At 34.1% G+C, this 17,435-nt stretch overlaps 1 protein-coding gene and 1 long non-coding RNA gene across 2 annotated transcripts; both read right to left on the bottom strand.

Moving 5' to 3' along the window:
• Positions 1-2,855: 2,855 nt before the first annotated feature.
• LOC140831828 (uncharacterized) lies at positions 2,856-3,275 on the bottom strand. Its single transcript, XR_012117963.1, has 2 exons — positions 3,151-3,275; positions 2,856-3,042 (listed from the first exon to the last, which is right to left on the bottom strand). It is a non-coding gene; the product is annotated as an uncharacterized lncRNA (long non-coding RNA).
• A 620-nt stretch (positions 3,276-3,895) lies between these two features.
• On the bottom strand, positions 3,896-5,411 carry LOC140831520 (uncharacterized). The gene is made up of 6 exons (XM_073195274.1): positions 5,368-5,411; positions 5,089-5,287; positions 4,719-4,984; positions 4,426-4,602; positions 4,107-4,170; positions 3,896-4,015 (listed from the first exon to the last, which is right to left on the bottom strand). Exons 1-6 carry the CDS (start codon positions 5,409-5,411, stop codon positions 3,896-3,898), a joined length of 870 nt encoding a protein of 289 aa, XP_073051375.1.
• Between the last annotated feature and the right edge of the window lie 12,024 nt (positions 5,412-17,435).

Raw genomic sequence — 17,435 nt, 5'->3', positions numbered from 1 at the left:
GAACAAAAAGGAAATTCTGAGTTTGGTTTAAATAGTGATGGGTTGATGACCTTTAGAGGTCGAATATGTGTTCCTATCGGTGATGATATTCGACAAGATATTTTGATTGAGGCGCATACCGCACCATATTCGATTCATCCAGGTAATACCAAGATGTACCAAGATCTTCGTCGACTTTTCTGGTGGCCAGGTATGAAGAAGGATATTGCGTTGTATATTTCTGAATGCCTAACATGTCAGCAGGTTAAGATTGAGCACCAAAGACCTGCAGGATTGTTGCAGTCATTGCCGATACCTCAGTGGAAATGGGAACATATCACAATGTACTTTGTTGTCGGACTTCCAAGGACGCAGAAAGGTTATAATTCGATTTGGGTCATTGTTGATCGTTTGACCAAGTCATCGCATTTTCTTCCTGTCAAGAAAACTTATTCGATGAATCAATATGCTGAGGCTTATGTTCAAGAGATTGTTAGACTTCATGGGATACCAGTGTCAATTGTTTCTGATCGTGATCCAAGGTTTACATCGGAGTTCTGGAAGAGTTTGCATAGAGCTTTGGGTACCAAGTTGGCCTTCAGCACAGCTTATCATCCTCAGAGTGACGGACAATCAGAACGAGTTATTCAGATTCTTGAGGACATGTTAAGAGCTTGCATTATTGATTTTCCTGAAAGTTGGGATTTGAAGCTTCCACTTGTAGAATTCACATATAACAACAGCTATCAGTCTTCGATTGGCATGGCACCTTATGAAGCTCTGTATGGGAGAAGGTGTCGTTCACCTTTGTTCTGGGATGAAGTAGGTGAAAGAAAGATGTTAGGGCCAGAGTTGGTTCAACAAATGGTTGATGTTGTAGCATTGATTCGAGAAAAAATGAAAACTGCACAGTCTCGACAGAAAAGCTATGCAGATGTTCGAAGAAGGCCGTTGGCATTCGATGTAGGTGATCACGTGTTTGTTAAGATAGCTCCTCTCAAGGGAGTTATGAGATTTGGAAGGAAAGGGAAGCTGAGTCCTCGTTTTATTGGACCTTTCGAGATTCTCGACAGAATTGGCGAGCGAGCTTATCGAGTGGCTCTGCCTCCGGATTTGGATAGAGTGCATATTGTATTTCATGTCTCAATGCTTCGTAAATATGTATCGAATCCAACTCATGTACTTCGTCATGAACCACTAGATTTAACGCCAAATTTGAGTTATCATGAAAGACCGGTGCAAATACTAGATCGAAAGGTTAAAATGCTTAGAAATAAAGAAATTGGGATCGTGAAGGTGTTATGGAGTAATCATGTCATCGAAGAAGCAACATGGGAACCCGAGGAAGAGATGAAGCAACGTTATCCTGAATTGTTTGCGTCTTGAGGTAAATTTCGGGGACGAAATTTTATAAGGGGAGGAGAATTGTAATAGCCGATCGTTCATGTCTTTTATTATGAATTACGGTATTTTTATTGTGGTGGTTATGGATGTACATTATGATATGAATGGTAATGAATGTTATAGAATGGAATAGATAATGGATGGGTAGAATAGAAGGTTGAATTTGAGTTAAATAGGTAATGGAAGTGCTGAAACGGTATGAAACGGTGGCAGTAGTTGTGGTGTTTAGCATAATGTTTTGTATATTGATCCAATTGATGTGAGGCCACTTCCATTAGAAAGATAAGACATAAGACTATAACTTTCATGTTTTGAGTTTTGTTCAAATCATTAGGGAAGGCGAGCCAAAAGCGACCCGAAGTGAGTTGTGCGTATCGTCGCTCCTACAATGACACATGTGGGGAGAAATGGCATAACCTTTTAGTCAGACCTCTAAATGATCTGAAATTTGGATATGGTTAAGGAAAGACATAGAGCTACAACTTTGTAGTTTACCACTTTTCCAAATTTTGAACGGAAGAGGCGTTTCTGAGGCGATCTTTGTAGTGCATGTGCGCAGTGTGCTCGCCCTAGCGGGCGAAAGTGGCCGCCCTAGCGAGCCTTGTTCGGAAAAAAATAGTTTTTGGCCGAGAGTTCCTCGCCCTAGCGGGAAAAAGTGTCAGCCCCAGCGGCCAGCATTTTTTTAAAAGCGTGTTTTGGAGTTTTAAGAGCTTAAATACAAGTGTTTGCTCTATTTTCTCTCATTTCTTCCCTCATTCTCGATTCTTCTCTCAAGGGGTGAGCTAGGGTTCCTATTTCTCTCCTTTCTTTTCTTTGATTCAAGCTTGTGGTTGGTGATTTGTGTTGAGAGCAAGGTTATTGTTGGTTCAAGGAAGCTAAGGTAAGCTTTTGGTGTGGTTATTTCTTGGTTTTGGTGTTGGGAGAGATCATGGGTTTGTTGTTGGTGTTGGTTTTATGGATCAATTGATATGGGTTTATGATTATTGAGATGTTAATGGTTCAATATATGGTTATTGTTGTAGGAATTCCTCAAGGACTTGACAAGCACTTGTGTAATGGGTTGTAAGTAGACTTTTCCTTGAATGCATCTTATGAACTATGTATATGGTATGGTAAATGGTATTTTAAATGATGTTAGCTCCTTTAAAATCATTGATTATGTATATATGGTATGTATTGTTATGTTTAGTTGTGATAATTCTATTGTGTTTTGGTTTTATTTCTTGAGGTAGGTTATGAGTTCTTTTTATGGGGAAACTTTGCAAAAATTTTAAAGATCATATTTCCTCCAAGTCTTTATTTTTTAAGGCTTCCGCATTATAGAATCTATTTCTTTTGAAACGGGTCAGGGTGTCACAAAAAGACTTCGCAATATATGGCTTAATACACTAATATAATTAAATTCATAAATTATCCATCTAAAAATGATGAATATCCACGAATCCACAATTACATATTCATCAATCCATAAATAACCGAAAAATGTATCCACAAAACCAAAAGTATATCCAAAAATCCACAATGACAAACAAAATATTTATCCCAACATACACCATCCATTTAAGCACCTACATAGGAGTAAACAAATTCACTCCTTTCATTTCTAACCTCGTCATATTGAGATTGGGTGTAATATTGGTTCTTGATGCATCCTGCAAACTGAAATTTAAAAAAGAAAATACATTAGATCTTCTATTTCAAATAAAAATTAACAGATATAAAATATATCAGTACTGGTAGAGGCATGTTTCATTTGAAAGTACGAACTTATTTCATTTGCATCTTGAAATAACACCGGATAAAATTTCATAACATGTCACCACTCTCCAAGCTGAGATAGCGCCTGTTGTTTCCATCTAGTCTACATCCATTACAGATTACTCCAATTGCATGAAGACAATTTAACTTACTAAACCAAAGATCCTAATCTCGGTTGAAGGCAACGCAAGAAAGATATTGGAAAATAATAATGCAGCTCACGAAAAAACATATTACAGAAATCAGAAGGAAAATTGTCAAAAGAAAGAAGTACTGAAGCTCATTCAATCAACACCGATAAATGAACTACTCAAGCAACAACTGGAAAGCATAAAAAAATTCATTAGCAGTAATGCGAAGAAACTAAACAACAATAAACTAAGTGCAGTAGTTGTTGACTAATTTATTTAGACTACTAAATGCATATGTCAAAAGCCAATCAACAAGAATCAAGCAAAAAAAATAATGGTATAGAATAGAGTACATATCCCAGAAACCACAAATAAAAAAGAAATCATAAAATTGAAAATTATTAAATCATGACACGACGTTCTCCGAATAATCAAATAATAACAGAAGACATGAAGATGAAAACTTGGATAACTAAAATATCACTAATATAAAATAAATCACAATGACAACAATTCATCTCAAGCAATTATCTCAACAATAAAATATATCCCAATGGCAACACATTATCTCAACAATAAAATATATCTTAATGGCAACAATTCATCTCAATCAATCAACAAATTTATCCCAAGAAGAAACTCGTCATCTTCTCCAACTGTGGATCATCGCAATCGACTAACTCTTTCATGTACCTCATCACACAATATCTACATTCAACCGAACCACTTTGTTTCAAATTACCCTATAATGGAATTGAAAAGTTAATGCAACAATCACAATCTAATTAATAACCACTACCAATTCATGTATTCATAAATAAGTACGATACATACCGTCAATATTTTAAAACCTGGCATTTTAGAAATACCCTTCGAGGCATTGTTCATCTTCACCCCACTACATTTTAAAAAGTAAGAAGTTATTTTTTTGCATATTTATAAGTTAATGTATTCAAAATCAACATAAGCTACTACCTAATTTGTCACAATAGTTTTCCATGTATCCTCTCGGTTCCTGTTAGACGTAGAATCCAATAAATATATCATATTATTATCTTCGTTGACGATTGTCAAGATCCAATGATACCTGAAAAAATGAAATTACAGCATTTTCTATCATGAAGTAGAAATCTATAAATAACTAAATTCTTACCCAGTGTTGTATGGGATGAGGCAGATGTTATCTCTACACACTGCTTCCAACTGGTCAGTAATATGTTGTGATAAGTCACATCCATCTGTGCCAATCGGGCATGTAGGTATATTACCGGGATCCACAAACGAAAAATAATCAGCCTTGTCTTTTTTCTTCAAATATTTGTAGAGGCGGCTTCATGATATAGATGCACAAATATATTGTTTAGAAAATTTTCAAAATAAGAAGAAGTACCACAAAAAATATTATATAAATGCACAAATATTGTAAGTTAGACATTATATATATACCCCATGTAAACTAAAATTTTTCTGGCACCTATCTCCCTCATCTCCATAAAGCGTAAGATATCTTCTCTTAGCACCCGTATGCTTTTAGGACGTCCAAACATAGCGTCCTCAAACTCAATGTATATGGTATCCGATTCATTCAGCAATCTAACAACATGAGAGTAGATATACTTGCACAACATGGGCAATGTTTTCTCAATTTCTTTGAACTTGTCGCGCTGACCAGGAACATCCGCAAGCGCAAATGATTGAGGTTTCCCCTTCCTCTACAATTTAAAATATTACTCATACAAGTATTTTAAAATAAAACAGTGTTCGAGCAACATATCTGACAGTTGCAAACACAAATTCAAATGAAAACCTAAAGTACCTTTGTCTTTGGAAAAACAACCAACTCTTTAGGCCAACCAACAATGACTCCAACAGCATCTTTGATGATTGTTGGTCCAAACTTAATTGGGATCGGAAGCTGTGCTTTTTCATCTAAGACAACATCAATAGATAACTTGAAGTTGTCTTCACCAAGTGGAACATACAACCTTCGTATTTGAAGTGCCGCAATGTTTCCCCTTTCAAGAACAAAAAAGACATGATATATTTTTATACGGAGGTGAATAGAATTTAATTGACATTAAATTCAGAGACATACAACATTCGTATTTGAAGTGCCGCAATCATAAACTTCTGCCGCATCATCTAACAATTTTGAGTCTTTCACTCCTGTGAACTTGTTTGATGCTACATTCTCAGAAGATCGATCATTGATTAATGGAATCACAGCAACAAGTTGAGACCTCAGCATCTCCAATTCAGCTTTCAAACTTTTAGTCTCCTCCGATTGTGATTTTACATTTTCAATCACAGCTTTTGAGATTGTTTCTCTCTTCTTTCTTGGAATTTTAAAGTATACTTGTGGTTTTACGAAACCTCCCACACCTCGAACCCTTCCATAGTGTTCTTGGCTTCCTAAGGTAGCGGATAACACGTCATTCATTCCAGAAGATTTGAACTCTCCTTTGCCTTTCTTTTCCAACAATTCATCCTACAATTGGAGACATGACAAATCAATTCACAAACTACAGTGTTACTTATCTAGGCAAAATGGCGATTGAATAAAACTAAACATTTACAAATTTTTTCAGCTACTTCTGATGTCTCCGAACATGTTATGTTTCAAGATTTGTCTTCTCGAGCTTTACGCCAAAGCACAGATCTATCAACTTCCTCATCTTCAGCAACCAATTTTTTGTTCCCCTAAAATTTCAAAACTCATATGTTTAATAACATGAAGAACATGCTAAAAATTACAAATATATTGCTCTGTTTCTTACCAGTTCAGCCTCCAAGCCGATGTAACCCTTGCGAGACATTCTGTGGTGATATCTACAATGCATGGTCCGTTGTTTTTGTTTTTCATGAGTAACCTGCATCATTATGTTAGCTCAGTTAAGTATTGAATTTAATAAATTCGTGAGGAAACATATCAATTTTTAAAGTACCTCCCATGATGGATCCAGTCTCGCATCCACAAATGCTTTCCTATCCGCTAGTGGGAGTTGATACTGACTTGGTGGAAAAATCAACTTTTCAGGATTATCTTTGCTCGGCCAAACAAATCTACTAGTCAATTTGTTTTTGAAATCTCGCCACTTCTGAGATGCTGAATTCATCATAGCATACTCACTTTGTGGCGCTAGTTCAAAGACATTCTGCAACAAAAACAGATTAGTTAGAGGTGCAAGTATGAGTGTAAATTCAAATTGAAGCTTGTACTTACCGAAATCTCTTCCCAAAGATTTTGTTTTACGTTTTCTGGACTTCAGGCCATGACTTTATACTGATTGGCACCATGGCTCTAGCAATAGAACCGATGTATGATTGTAAAGCCCTTCCATTTGCATTGTATGCTAGCCGCCCCATGTCATCATAATCAATCTTTGCTTTTTCCCCCCATCTGGCAGTAGCAATTAGTTTACCCATCAATGTAGGGCCTCGCTTGTTCCTCTGCACATCTACAGGATGTTCTTCTCCATCAGTAAGTACAGGGTGCTCTACATAAGTAACTTCATTTAGCTTATCATCATGTACTCCTTGTATCATCTCAACTGTAGCATTTGTTTCCTTTTTTTTACGACCCATTAAGCCTTTTTCTACATATTTACATGAATGAAACCAATGCTAAAACCTACACAATAACATTAACCATTAAAATAACATAAACAATAATTCTAATAAGACATGTATAAACATGAGATAAATAAGAACAAAAACAATAATAACATAAATAATAAACATGACTGGTAGAAACCTGACATAAATAATAGCAATGAGGTTATGTTTATAGCATAACAAAAAACATGACATAAAATTGAAAAACATCATTTTTTCTTGTTCGTTTCCCAGCCACCCTCACTTTATGATCTAAAGTAACTTTCATGAGCCGGAATACAATGAGTATCAACATCATCAATTGTTCGAGAATCAGGAATACTAGTCCAACCATCATCATCTCCCTCGTAACATCGATTTGGCACAAGGAGTACAATTAACCACCCTTTTTGTATTGGGTCATCAATATAAAAGACTTGATTGACTTGACTTGCAAGGACAAATGAGTCATTCTTGTTCCCTATTTTGTTCATATTGACCAAGGTGAATCTACATTCATCATTGTTGATTACTCCTTTGTCTTTTGCAACCCACGCAAACTTGAAAAGAGGAACTTGAAATTGATGATAGTCCAACTCTCATATTTCTTCAATCACTTCATAGAAAGTCACATCAGTCATCAAGGGATTCTTATCTTTGGCACTACAGACAAGCATGGTGCTAGCAACTAGAGAAGCCCAACTGTTTTGGCAAACTCTCTCATCATCCCGTGCCTTTGTTTGGTATAAATTGTCATTTTTATCACGTAACTACTATACTTAATGACTTGCCCACGTGGACCATGAGCCAGCCATGTCAATGTTGATGTCGTTCCACCATTGCAGCTATCTATTTCAGCATCCACCTGACATTTATACAATTAGAATATGGTGATTAAAATACAAGCTACAAACTGTTCACCGCAAAATGCATAAAGCAGATTTATCCACCTAACATTTGCACAAAACCAGTCAATGAACATCTATTGTGAGCATCTTATCCACCTTTCATCTTTCTCTTTTTTCCGAAACATTGACTTCAAGAAATATTTATGTTCACTGTGGAAATATTTATATAGAAATTTGTGTTGGATATTAAATATTGACAATCACATGGGTGCATAATTATAGATTAATGCAATACACTTACATAATGTAGGGAGATACTTCTTCTGTATTTTCCATCACAATCAAATGTGCTTGTTGAAGGTCAACTAGTGGCATTATAATTGGTGTTTTGCATACTAAGAAGCCAGCAATGTTTGATTTGGGATCGCGATTTGATTGAGGGACCCCAATAGGATCAAGGTCATTTAGGTATTCCGAACAAAACTCAATTGCTTCTTCGGCTGAATATCTCTGAACAATGCAACCTTCAGGATGTTTCGACTGCCTACATAACTCTTAAGCACCTTCATGGACGGGTACATCCACCGGAAGTACACTGGTCCACATAATCAAACTTCTCGAACAAGATGAACTATTAAGTGAAGCATGACATCGAAGAAAGAAGGGGGGAAATACTGCTCCAATAAACAGAGTGTAACAACCAAGTCAGATTGCAGCTTATCTAACTTGGCTACATCTATCACCTTGCAACAAATATCTTTGAAAAAGAAGCATAATCTTATGATGGCATATCTAACATGTTTTGGTAACGCATCACGTATGAGTATTGGCAGGAAATGCTGCATTAGAACATGACAATCATGACATTTCAAGCCAATCAATTTCAACTCAGACAAAGACACAAGATTTTTCAGGTTTGATGAGAAACCTTCTGGGACTTTTATACCCATTATCGACTGAAAAACTTGTAACTTTTCTTTTTTTGTGAATGAGCATGCAGCAGGAGGAACATATTCTTTTTTCACCAAATTTAGGTGTCAATTCAAGCCTAACTCTCATTTGAACCATGTCCAACCTAGCTGCCACATTGTCCTTGGTTTATCCTTTAACATTCATCAAAGTATTAATGAGAGATTCGAAGACATTTTTCTCTATGTGCATCACATCGAGACAATGCCTAACATGCAGGTGTTTCCAATAAGGAAGATTGAAAAAAACTGATTTCTTCTTCCAACATTTTCTGAAATCTGTTGATCCAAATCTTTTTCTTCTTTACTATCTTCCAAATTATTGTCCTTTGCATTCTTTCTCTTTTTACCTTTCACACTAATCTTCTTTCCGAAAACACACCTTATGTTAGAAAGTTTGTCAAACAAAGCAACCCAAGATAATAGTGTAGACGATTTTCCATGTTCTTCCATACCATCGAACTCTAGCATTTGCCTCCGATATGGATGAAACCGTGGTAGGAATCGTCTATGACCAACAAATGACATTTTCTTCCCATTTTCCAAATGCTTTGCACAAGTATCTTCTTTGCATACTAGGCATGCATAATAACCATTTGTAGTACATCCACTAAGGTTACCATAGGCTGGAAAGTCATTGATGGTCCATAATAAGACTGCTTTAAGAGTGAAAATTTGTCTTCAATAAGCATCATAGACACCATCAACTCTATCCCACAATCTTTGCAAATCTTCAACTAACACATCAAGATAGACATCTATATTGTTTCCTGGCTGTTTAGGCCCTGAAATGAGCATAGTTAGCATGATAAATTTTCTCTTCATACACATGTTTGGAGGCATATTATAGGTGACCAACATAATTGGCCAGCAACTGTACCGACTACTAAGGTTGCTATAATGATTAATTCCATCAGCTGCAAGTGCCAGGCGAAGATTTCTTGGTTCACTTTCAAAGTCGGGCAACATATGATCCACCAACTTGCAAGATGGTGAATCAGCTGGATGACGTAACTGACCGGGAACTCCTGTGGTTTCTGCATGTCATGTTAAATTTTTGGAGGTATGTAGAGATTTAAACATGCGCTTAAAATCTTGGTATGGGAGGGAAATACCACAACACCTTTCCAGGAACACCTTTCTTCTCAACATTCTTCTTGGTTAGCTTCCACCGTGACAAGCCACATTTAGGGCAGTTTACTGCAGTCTTTATATTGCTTCCTGTAAAGAATGCAATCATTGGAACAAGCATGAATCTTTTCATGACTCAACGCCAAACAACTCAATGTCTTTTTTACATCATACATTTTGGTTGGCAGGTTGTGATTATGGTAGCATATCCCCAAAATCCATTAGTAGATCGGAAAATAGAGCGTCAATCATCCCATGCTTTGCTTTAGGTGTTGTATATTTTCACAATTGCAGTCAACTTTGTGTAACACTTACATCCATTATACAAAGGTTTCTCTGCTTCCTCCAAAAATTCCATAAACGCTTCTGAATTTTCTGTATAATTATCATATGTTGCCTCACAAATATTAGTGGTTTCAAAGTGTCAGTGATAGTTACTAGTTGACTCCTTGTTGGTGCTCCAATTTACTTTGTCACTTTCAGCAGACTCACCGTGCCAAATCCAATTCACATAATTTTGACTAAAACCATGGAAATAAAGATGCTCTCGAATGGACTTAGCTGATAATTTTTTAGGATTTTTACATTTGCAACAAGGACAATGAATTAAATTGGGGTCAATACGGGGATTCTCTAAACCACCTCTGATAAACAGTTCCACACAATCCTCGTACTGTTTTGACCTTCTATCCGAGTGAATCCAAGATTTATCCATTTCAATACAGCAAAATACCAGAAATATATAACAATAAATTTGATCTAAACCTGAAAATATTACATTTAATAATGTCATTTTCAATTTAATTTCTTGAACGCAAAAAAAAAAAACGAAAGAAGACTACCTATTGATGAAAATAAATCAACATTGTTCCTAATTAATTTTTATTTGAATTACTCTCACATGTGCCGAAAATTATGAACCCAGAGACGGACAACCAAGGTGACAACAAGAAATTAACCAATTATCGTTCCAATCAATACTATACCTCGGGAAACTGGTGACGGACTAACACATGTAAAGCAATATCGTTCCAGTCAAAGTGGAGAAGAAACAAAGGCGCAAGGGACGACCGTTGTGTATCTTAGTCGCTTCTTCCGTCTCTGTGCTTTGAACGGTGGTGGTGGTGGTGTTTTGCTTCCCTCTCAGTGAGTGGAACGGCGGTGGTGTTGGTGGTTCGAAGCGAACGTGGTGTATCTCCAGTCGCAGCTTCCCTCTCGGTGCTTGGAACGGTGGTGGTAGTGGTGGTGTTGTTCGTCCCGCCTTCTTCTCTCTCGATGGTGGAACGGCGGCGGCGGTGCGTGGAATGGAGGCAGCGCGGTGCGGTTCGAAGCGAAGATGACTGAAATTAGGGTTAATTTTGAAGGAAAATGTGGATCGATCGAAATGAGCTCACGCGTCTGAATTGAAGGAATATATATACGATATAATCGATATTAAATTAATTAAACTTATCGGTTCATCTTTTTACTTCAGTATGAACTTATTTTCCTTATTTTTTACTTCATCAACATTGATATGACGAATAAAATATAATAAAAAGTTTACAGTGAAGCCCGTATTTTTAAACATCCGAAGTAAAATATATTATTTTACTTCCCTTATGTTATTACTGAAGTTATTGATAATGTATTACTTCGTAATTTATTATTGCCGAAGTAATGCCTGACGAAGTAAAAACCGATTTTTCTACTAGTGCTTGGCGGATTTGTATTTCGGACTTCAAACTCTTTCTATAATATGATTCCTTCCGGCTGTGGTTGACCCTATCTGGTTGAGTGGTTGAATGGTACATCCACTCAAATTGTCTTCTTTCTAGATTATCAATCTAGAAACAGCTCGTTCTTCTGACTTTATCTTCTGGCATAACCAGTAGATATTTGTTTGTATTATATCAGCTGAGATCTCGTTCCTTTTTTTTTTAACAGTTTGTAGAGATCTTTAGTATTTTCCAGTTTCTTTCTTATTCTTTTGATGCGTCTTTTAGAAACCTTTAAATATGTATAATACATTTCTTTAGGTGTCGACTTTGTTCTTGTGTATTTTTATTGGTTCACATTTACTGTATTGTAATTGGATCCAATTTTCCTTGGTCATTTAGTTGGTGAGTCACATGCCCACTATCTTTTGTCGAGGAATCTTTTGCTTTTGTTATCCCCAAGGAAAAGTGATTAGGTTCACATTTCCACTTATTTTTGTCGAGGAATCTAAACTTTTGATGTCCCCGAGGAAACGTGATTGTGGTCCTTCTGCAAGATGATTTGTTGCGACTTTGATTGTTGCACTCCCAAGAGCAGGTTGTCAACAAGTATTATAATTCGGTGAGTCCGAATATCGTATCCACAGGGAAGCTAAGGTAATTACAAGTCCACTACAATGTCTTTTTGTTTTTGTTTTTGTTTTTTTTTAATGGTTTGAATCTTTAATTTGTAATTTTTAATTGTTCGCATTTTAATTTAAGTATCTGAGATTAAAGGATCCACTCTTGGTATTTTAATAAAGTTAACATTAATGAACATTATTGAAATCCACTTAATAAAATGGTTCCAATATATATTAAATAATCATATTTTTATTATATTATAAGTTATTATCTTATAAATATATAATATATACCAAAACTTGTAAATAATATCAAGTATTTATTGTGCTATATATATATATATATATATATATATATATATATATATATTTGTAAACACTAAATCAAGGCATCCACTTTAAATTGTTGGTAAAACCAAACATTTAAATGGTACCGAGAAATTAATATTATGATATTAATATATAATAAATCGAGGCATCCACTTTAAATGGTTGGTAAACCAAACAAACATTTAAATGGTACCAAGAAATTAATATTATGATATATTCATATATAATAAATCAAGGCATCCACTTTAAATGGTTGGTAATACCAAACTAACATTTAAATTGTTCCAAGAAATTAATATTATGATATAATCATATAATAAATCAAGGCATCCACTTTAAATGGTTGGTAATACAAAACTAACATTTAAATGGCTCCAAGAATTTTGTGTAACATATAGCAACAATAAATCAAAACTCTCAATTATAAGTAGGATATACTAATACTTAAAAATAAATATAACATAAACAATAAATAATGATTAAATAATATAAAACATATATTCTTACCTTTTAATAACCTTATTATCATGCCAATAGTTTCACCTTTTCATCTCAACTTTGGGAAGTTAGCTACTCATTATTCAAAGTGTAAAACTTTGAATATTAATTTAACATGCTAATTATATTTAAATGAAGAAATAAAGGAAAAAACAAAGAGAGAAATATTATGAACTCAAAGGTTTGTTCATAAAATGAGGGATATCCCAATACATTACAATGCACCCCTATTTATAGCCAAATTTGGGGAGACAACCACAAATAAAATATTATTTTTTACACATAAGTCTTCATTGGTGTTCCAAGAAATTAATATTTTAATGCACATCACTTTTGAAAATCTTCCCATCTGAATTTTCTTCTCCACATAAAAACAAACATGTAGATATCTGAGTTGTTTAATTGTGGTATTTTTTTAACCATTTGACCAAGTAATTTGACAGATATGGTCAAAATACTAGAGCATGGTAAAATTGCCACTTCTTTGGTAACTTTTATTGTTGCTTAATTTGATCTCACTTGTGAGAAGATTTTTATCTCATGCTTGCCACCAATATTTTAGATATTAACATCAACTTTCTACAGGTCCAAGAATCATCTTAGTCCCATTTGCAACGCCAAGTTTATTCTTGTTTTATCGAACCTGTAAAAAATAGTAAAAACTTATATTTTATACAATTTATTATAAAACATATAATATTTAAACATTTAATAAAACAAAAACTATATATTTATATTATAAAACATTTAATTAATATACAATTTTTTATCTTTATCACACTCCCCAACCAGCTTATTGCTAGTCCCTAGCAATTTAAGCGTTAATAGCAACACAAAATATATTGATTAATTTAAATAGAAATGTAATCAGAACTATCCAAGTGTTTAAATTAAATTTGAAAACTGTCAAAGTTATATCAAGATCATTATAATTATAATTTATGAAATAATCTGAACTGATCAATTCAAAGCTTATTTTCAGGTAGTTAAATGTACATGCCTTCAGAAATTTCTAGTAAGAATCTCAAATCCATATTCTCACAGATTAATAAGTGTTTCAATTTATGAGAATGATTTTTCTCATGGAGTTGGAATACAGATAAATGCTCAGGAAAATGGTTTACAGAATGCAGACAGACAAACGAGCCAAACTAATCAAAAGATAGGAAATACGATTGATTTAAAATCCAGTTGTTCTTATTATATATTTTTTTCCTGATTTTTTTTTACATCATGGAATCAGACTAAGTTTATGCTTCTTGACCACATATTTATTTAATTTGTACAATATATTTCTCTCTTTCTTTCTTTTTTTTTATTTGTATTTTTATGAGAGATAAATGGTCGCAGCATATAATTTAAAAATTACATAAATCTTCAACATCTTTCTTTTTTTTTTCTTTTTTTTTCAGGAAATATCAATTTTTTTTTTCAAAATAAGAACACAAGACCAAAACAATAGATAGCCTCTTTGATGATCAATAAAGGCTCGCAAGCTGTTTTCTCAATCCTCTCCACTCACTCACAAAATATGTGTGAGTTTAAAAATTTTGGACAATCTTATCAGGCATATCTTGGGCCATATACTTTAATAACTGATTTTATCACAATGGTTAATCATTCAAAAAGATTTCATAAATCATTTTTTTATAGTGATCAAAATATTAAAATTGACTTTTTTTTTTCAAATAAAAATTTAAACATCCTAAGATAGATTATTACAATTTCTAATCTAAACCTTTCAAAAATGTAATGTATGATATTTTTGCAAAAATTACTAAGATACAAACAATAAACATGTTTTTATTTTGAAATATTTTTTTTTAAATTTTGTTTTTTTAAATTTTTTAAGTTTATTCTCCCCCCAATCAGAATATGACATTGTCCCTAATGTCAAAATAACTATTAATAAAGACTACATAATGAAAGAGATATCACCTAGAATTTTATTGAAGATAACAAACTGAAACAAACGCAAACCAATCCACGATTTTTGAATCAATGATCCAACTTTCTTTTCTTACTGCTTGATTGCGACCAATTGATATTTTTTATCATCGGATCAGGCTTATGAACAAAATCTTCCAAATCATCATTTAATTGGTCGGTAGTCGAAGCACAGATGAGCATCCGTCGCGAATTTTCTGAAATGAAATTCTGTTCCACAGCTTTATCAAGAAATGTCAACAAACTGTCATAATAATTATTGATATTCAACAAGCCCACAGTTTTATTATAAATATTAAGTTGTGCCCAAGAAACATTGTGAAAAATTTCTTCTAATGTACCAAAACCACCTGGTAGTGCGATAAAAGCATCAGAATTTTCAATCATTTTGGTGATTCTTTCATACATATAAGAAACTTTTAATTCCTCCCCAATCTTAACATCTGTAATATTTCCATCAGCTAAAGCTGTAGGAATAATTCCTAAAACCTGACTGCCTCCAAGATGAGCAGATGTTGAAACAGATCCCATTAACCCAATAATACATCCCCACATACTAAGTGAATTTTTCTCTCAGCCAATATCTTTCCAAGTTTATTCGCTGCTTCTAGAAATACTTCATTTTTTCCAGAACTCGACCCACAAAATACACAAATATTTTTCAATGTTTGTGCAGAGGATCCAACCATGTTTTTACTTTTTTTTTTGTCTGCGAAAATAGAGAGAAAGATAAGAGATTTTATGTGACACCCTAAAAAACAAAGGTGCATAAATGCATTTTTATTAGTATAAATTTTATTATTTTCACTTTTAAAATTTTATCACATTATTTTTTCGGTACAAATTTTATTTGTCCTAAGTATCTAGAAATACATTAAAATACATCACAATACACTTAAAAATTCATTAAGCACCATGAAATTCCCATTCCAAAATCAAATACCCAAAATATAATAAAATATTATAATTAATGTGGGGACCCGGACGCTAATCATGTTCTTAATCATCATTGGGGACTGATTAATCAATTATAAAACAGGGTCTAAATTTTTTTTTAAAATACAAAGCGGAAACGTAATGTAATTTACTCAATTATATATTAAACATGAATATACAAATCTTGTGTTATCTACAAGAATTCAACTAGGTTCAACTACATATCAGTACTGAATCCTATGTTGCTTCGAAGCCCGGATCTCCACGCTATCTAATCTTCTCTCATCCTCTTCTTGACCCTGGTCCAGCCCCACCTGTTGTCATGCACACATACAAAACAATACAACAGCCGGATAATTCCGGTGAGATATAAATATCCCAGTATAAACAATGTATACATGCAATCATATAAAAGCGTATAAGAAAGCATATAAGAATTATTCATAACATGTCTCAAATCAGAAACATAACTCAATATCAAGCATTCAATAAACATGAATGATATAAACAATGTAAATCAACATGTCGTATCAGACTCAACTCAACCGACGCATCGTCTCAGACTCGACTCCACTGACGCGTCGTCTCAGACTCGACTTAACTCTAACCTATGGATCCCGATGTCTGGATAATGATAAATATACCGAATCTCAGTCGATAGGAATGAATCAATCCCTAAACGGCATCGATATAATTCATATATCCAGTGTCTGGGCGAATCAGCCGCAGAATTGACGAATCAGTCAAGAATTAGGCGAATCAGCCAATAACCAGACGAATCAGCCTGTAATTAAGCGAATCAGCTTAAGTTTAGACGAATCGGTCAATAACCAGACGAACCAGCCGGTATATAAGCGAATCAGCTTAAGTTTAGACGAATCAGTCAATGACTAGGCGAATCAGCCCATGACTCAACGACTCAGAAATCAATACATGCATTCAATATCTAAGCAAATCAATCGATGACTAGCGAATCAGCAATCATTACATGCAGTGACTATAAATCAATAGACTACAATCATAAGTCTCATCAATTGCAAATATCAATGCAATAAATGAAAGTATGTGATTTAGGGAGACTCGAGTCAAACCTCACTCGAGTTGTGCAATCCCAACTCAACATTAATTTATACCTTTCTTTCTGATATTCTGACTCTGTCGAAGTCTCGAACCCCAAGCCTGTCAATACTCAGTCTGACAATAACGATATCGAGGGTACGGTATCAATACATCACTCAATCAATACTGGATATAATCAGAATTTAATCAAATTCTGTTTCAACAACATAACGTTATAATTTCAATATATCCATCACAATCATATCAGTCAGATATCAATTCCAACATCTCATAATCAATAACAACTCAATTCTGATATCAATTCTCAATCAACTCAACTTCAAAAATCATAACAATTTCATATGGTATCTGTTCCTCAATCCAGTTCCAATTATACGATGTCTAACATTACCAAGAACATCATATATGAATCATATCAGATTCTGACCATACCATAATTTCAGAACATATCAAAACGTAGCAAAACATACGTCCAGTTGTAGCCTACGTTGATAGGAACTCAGTACCGCAG

This window comes from Primulina eburnea, chromosome 5, assembly GCF_022965805.1.
Source record: "Primulina eburnea isolate SZY01 chromosome 5, ASM2296580v1, whole genome shotgun sequence".
Taxonomy (NCBI): domain Eukaryota; kingdom Viridiplantae; phylum Streptophyta; class Magnoliopsida; order Lamiales; family Gesneriaceae; genus Primulina; species Primulina eburnea.
Note: the sequence above shows the minus strand (reverse complement) of the source record. Positions and strands in the feature narration are given on the sequence as shown.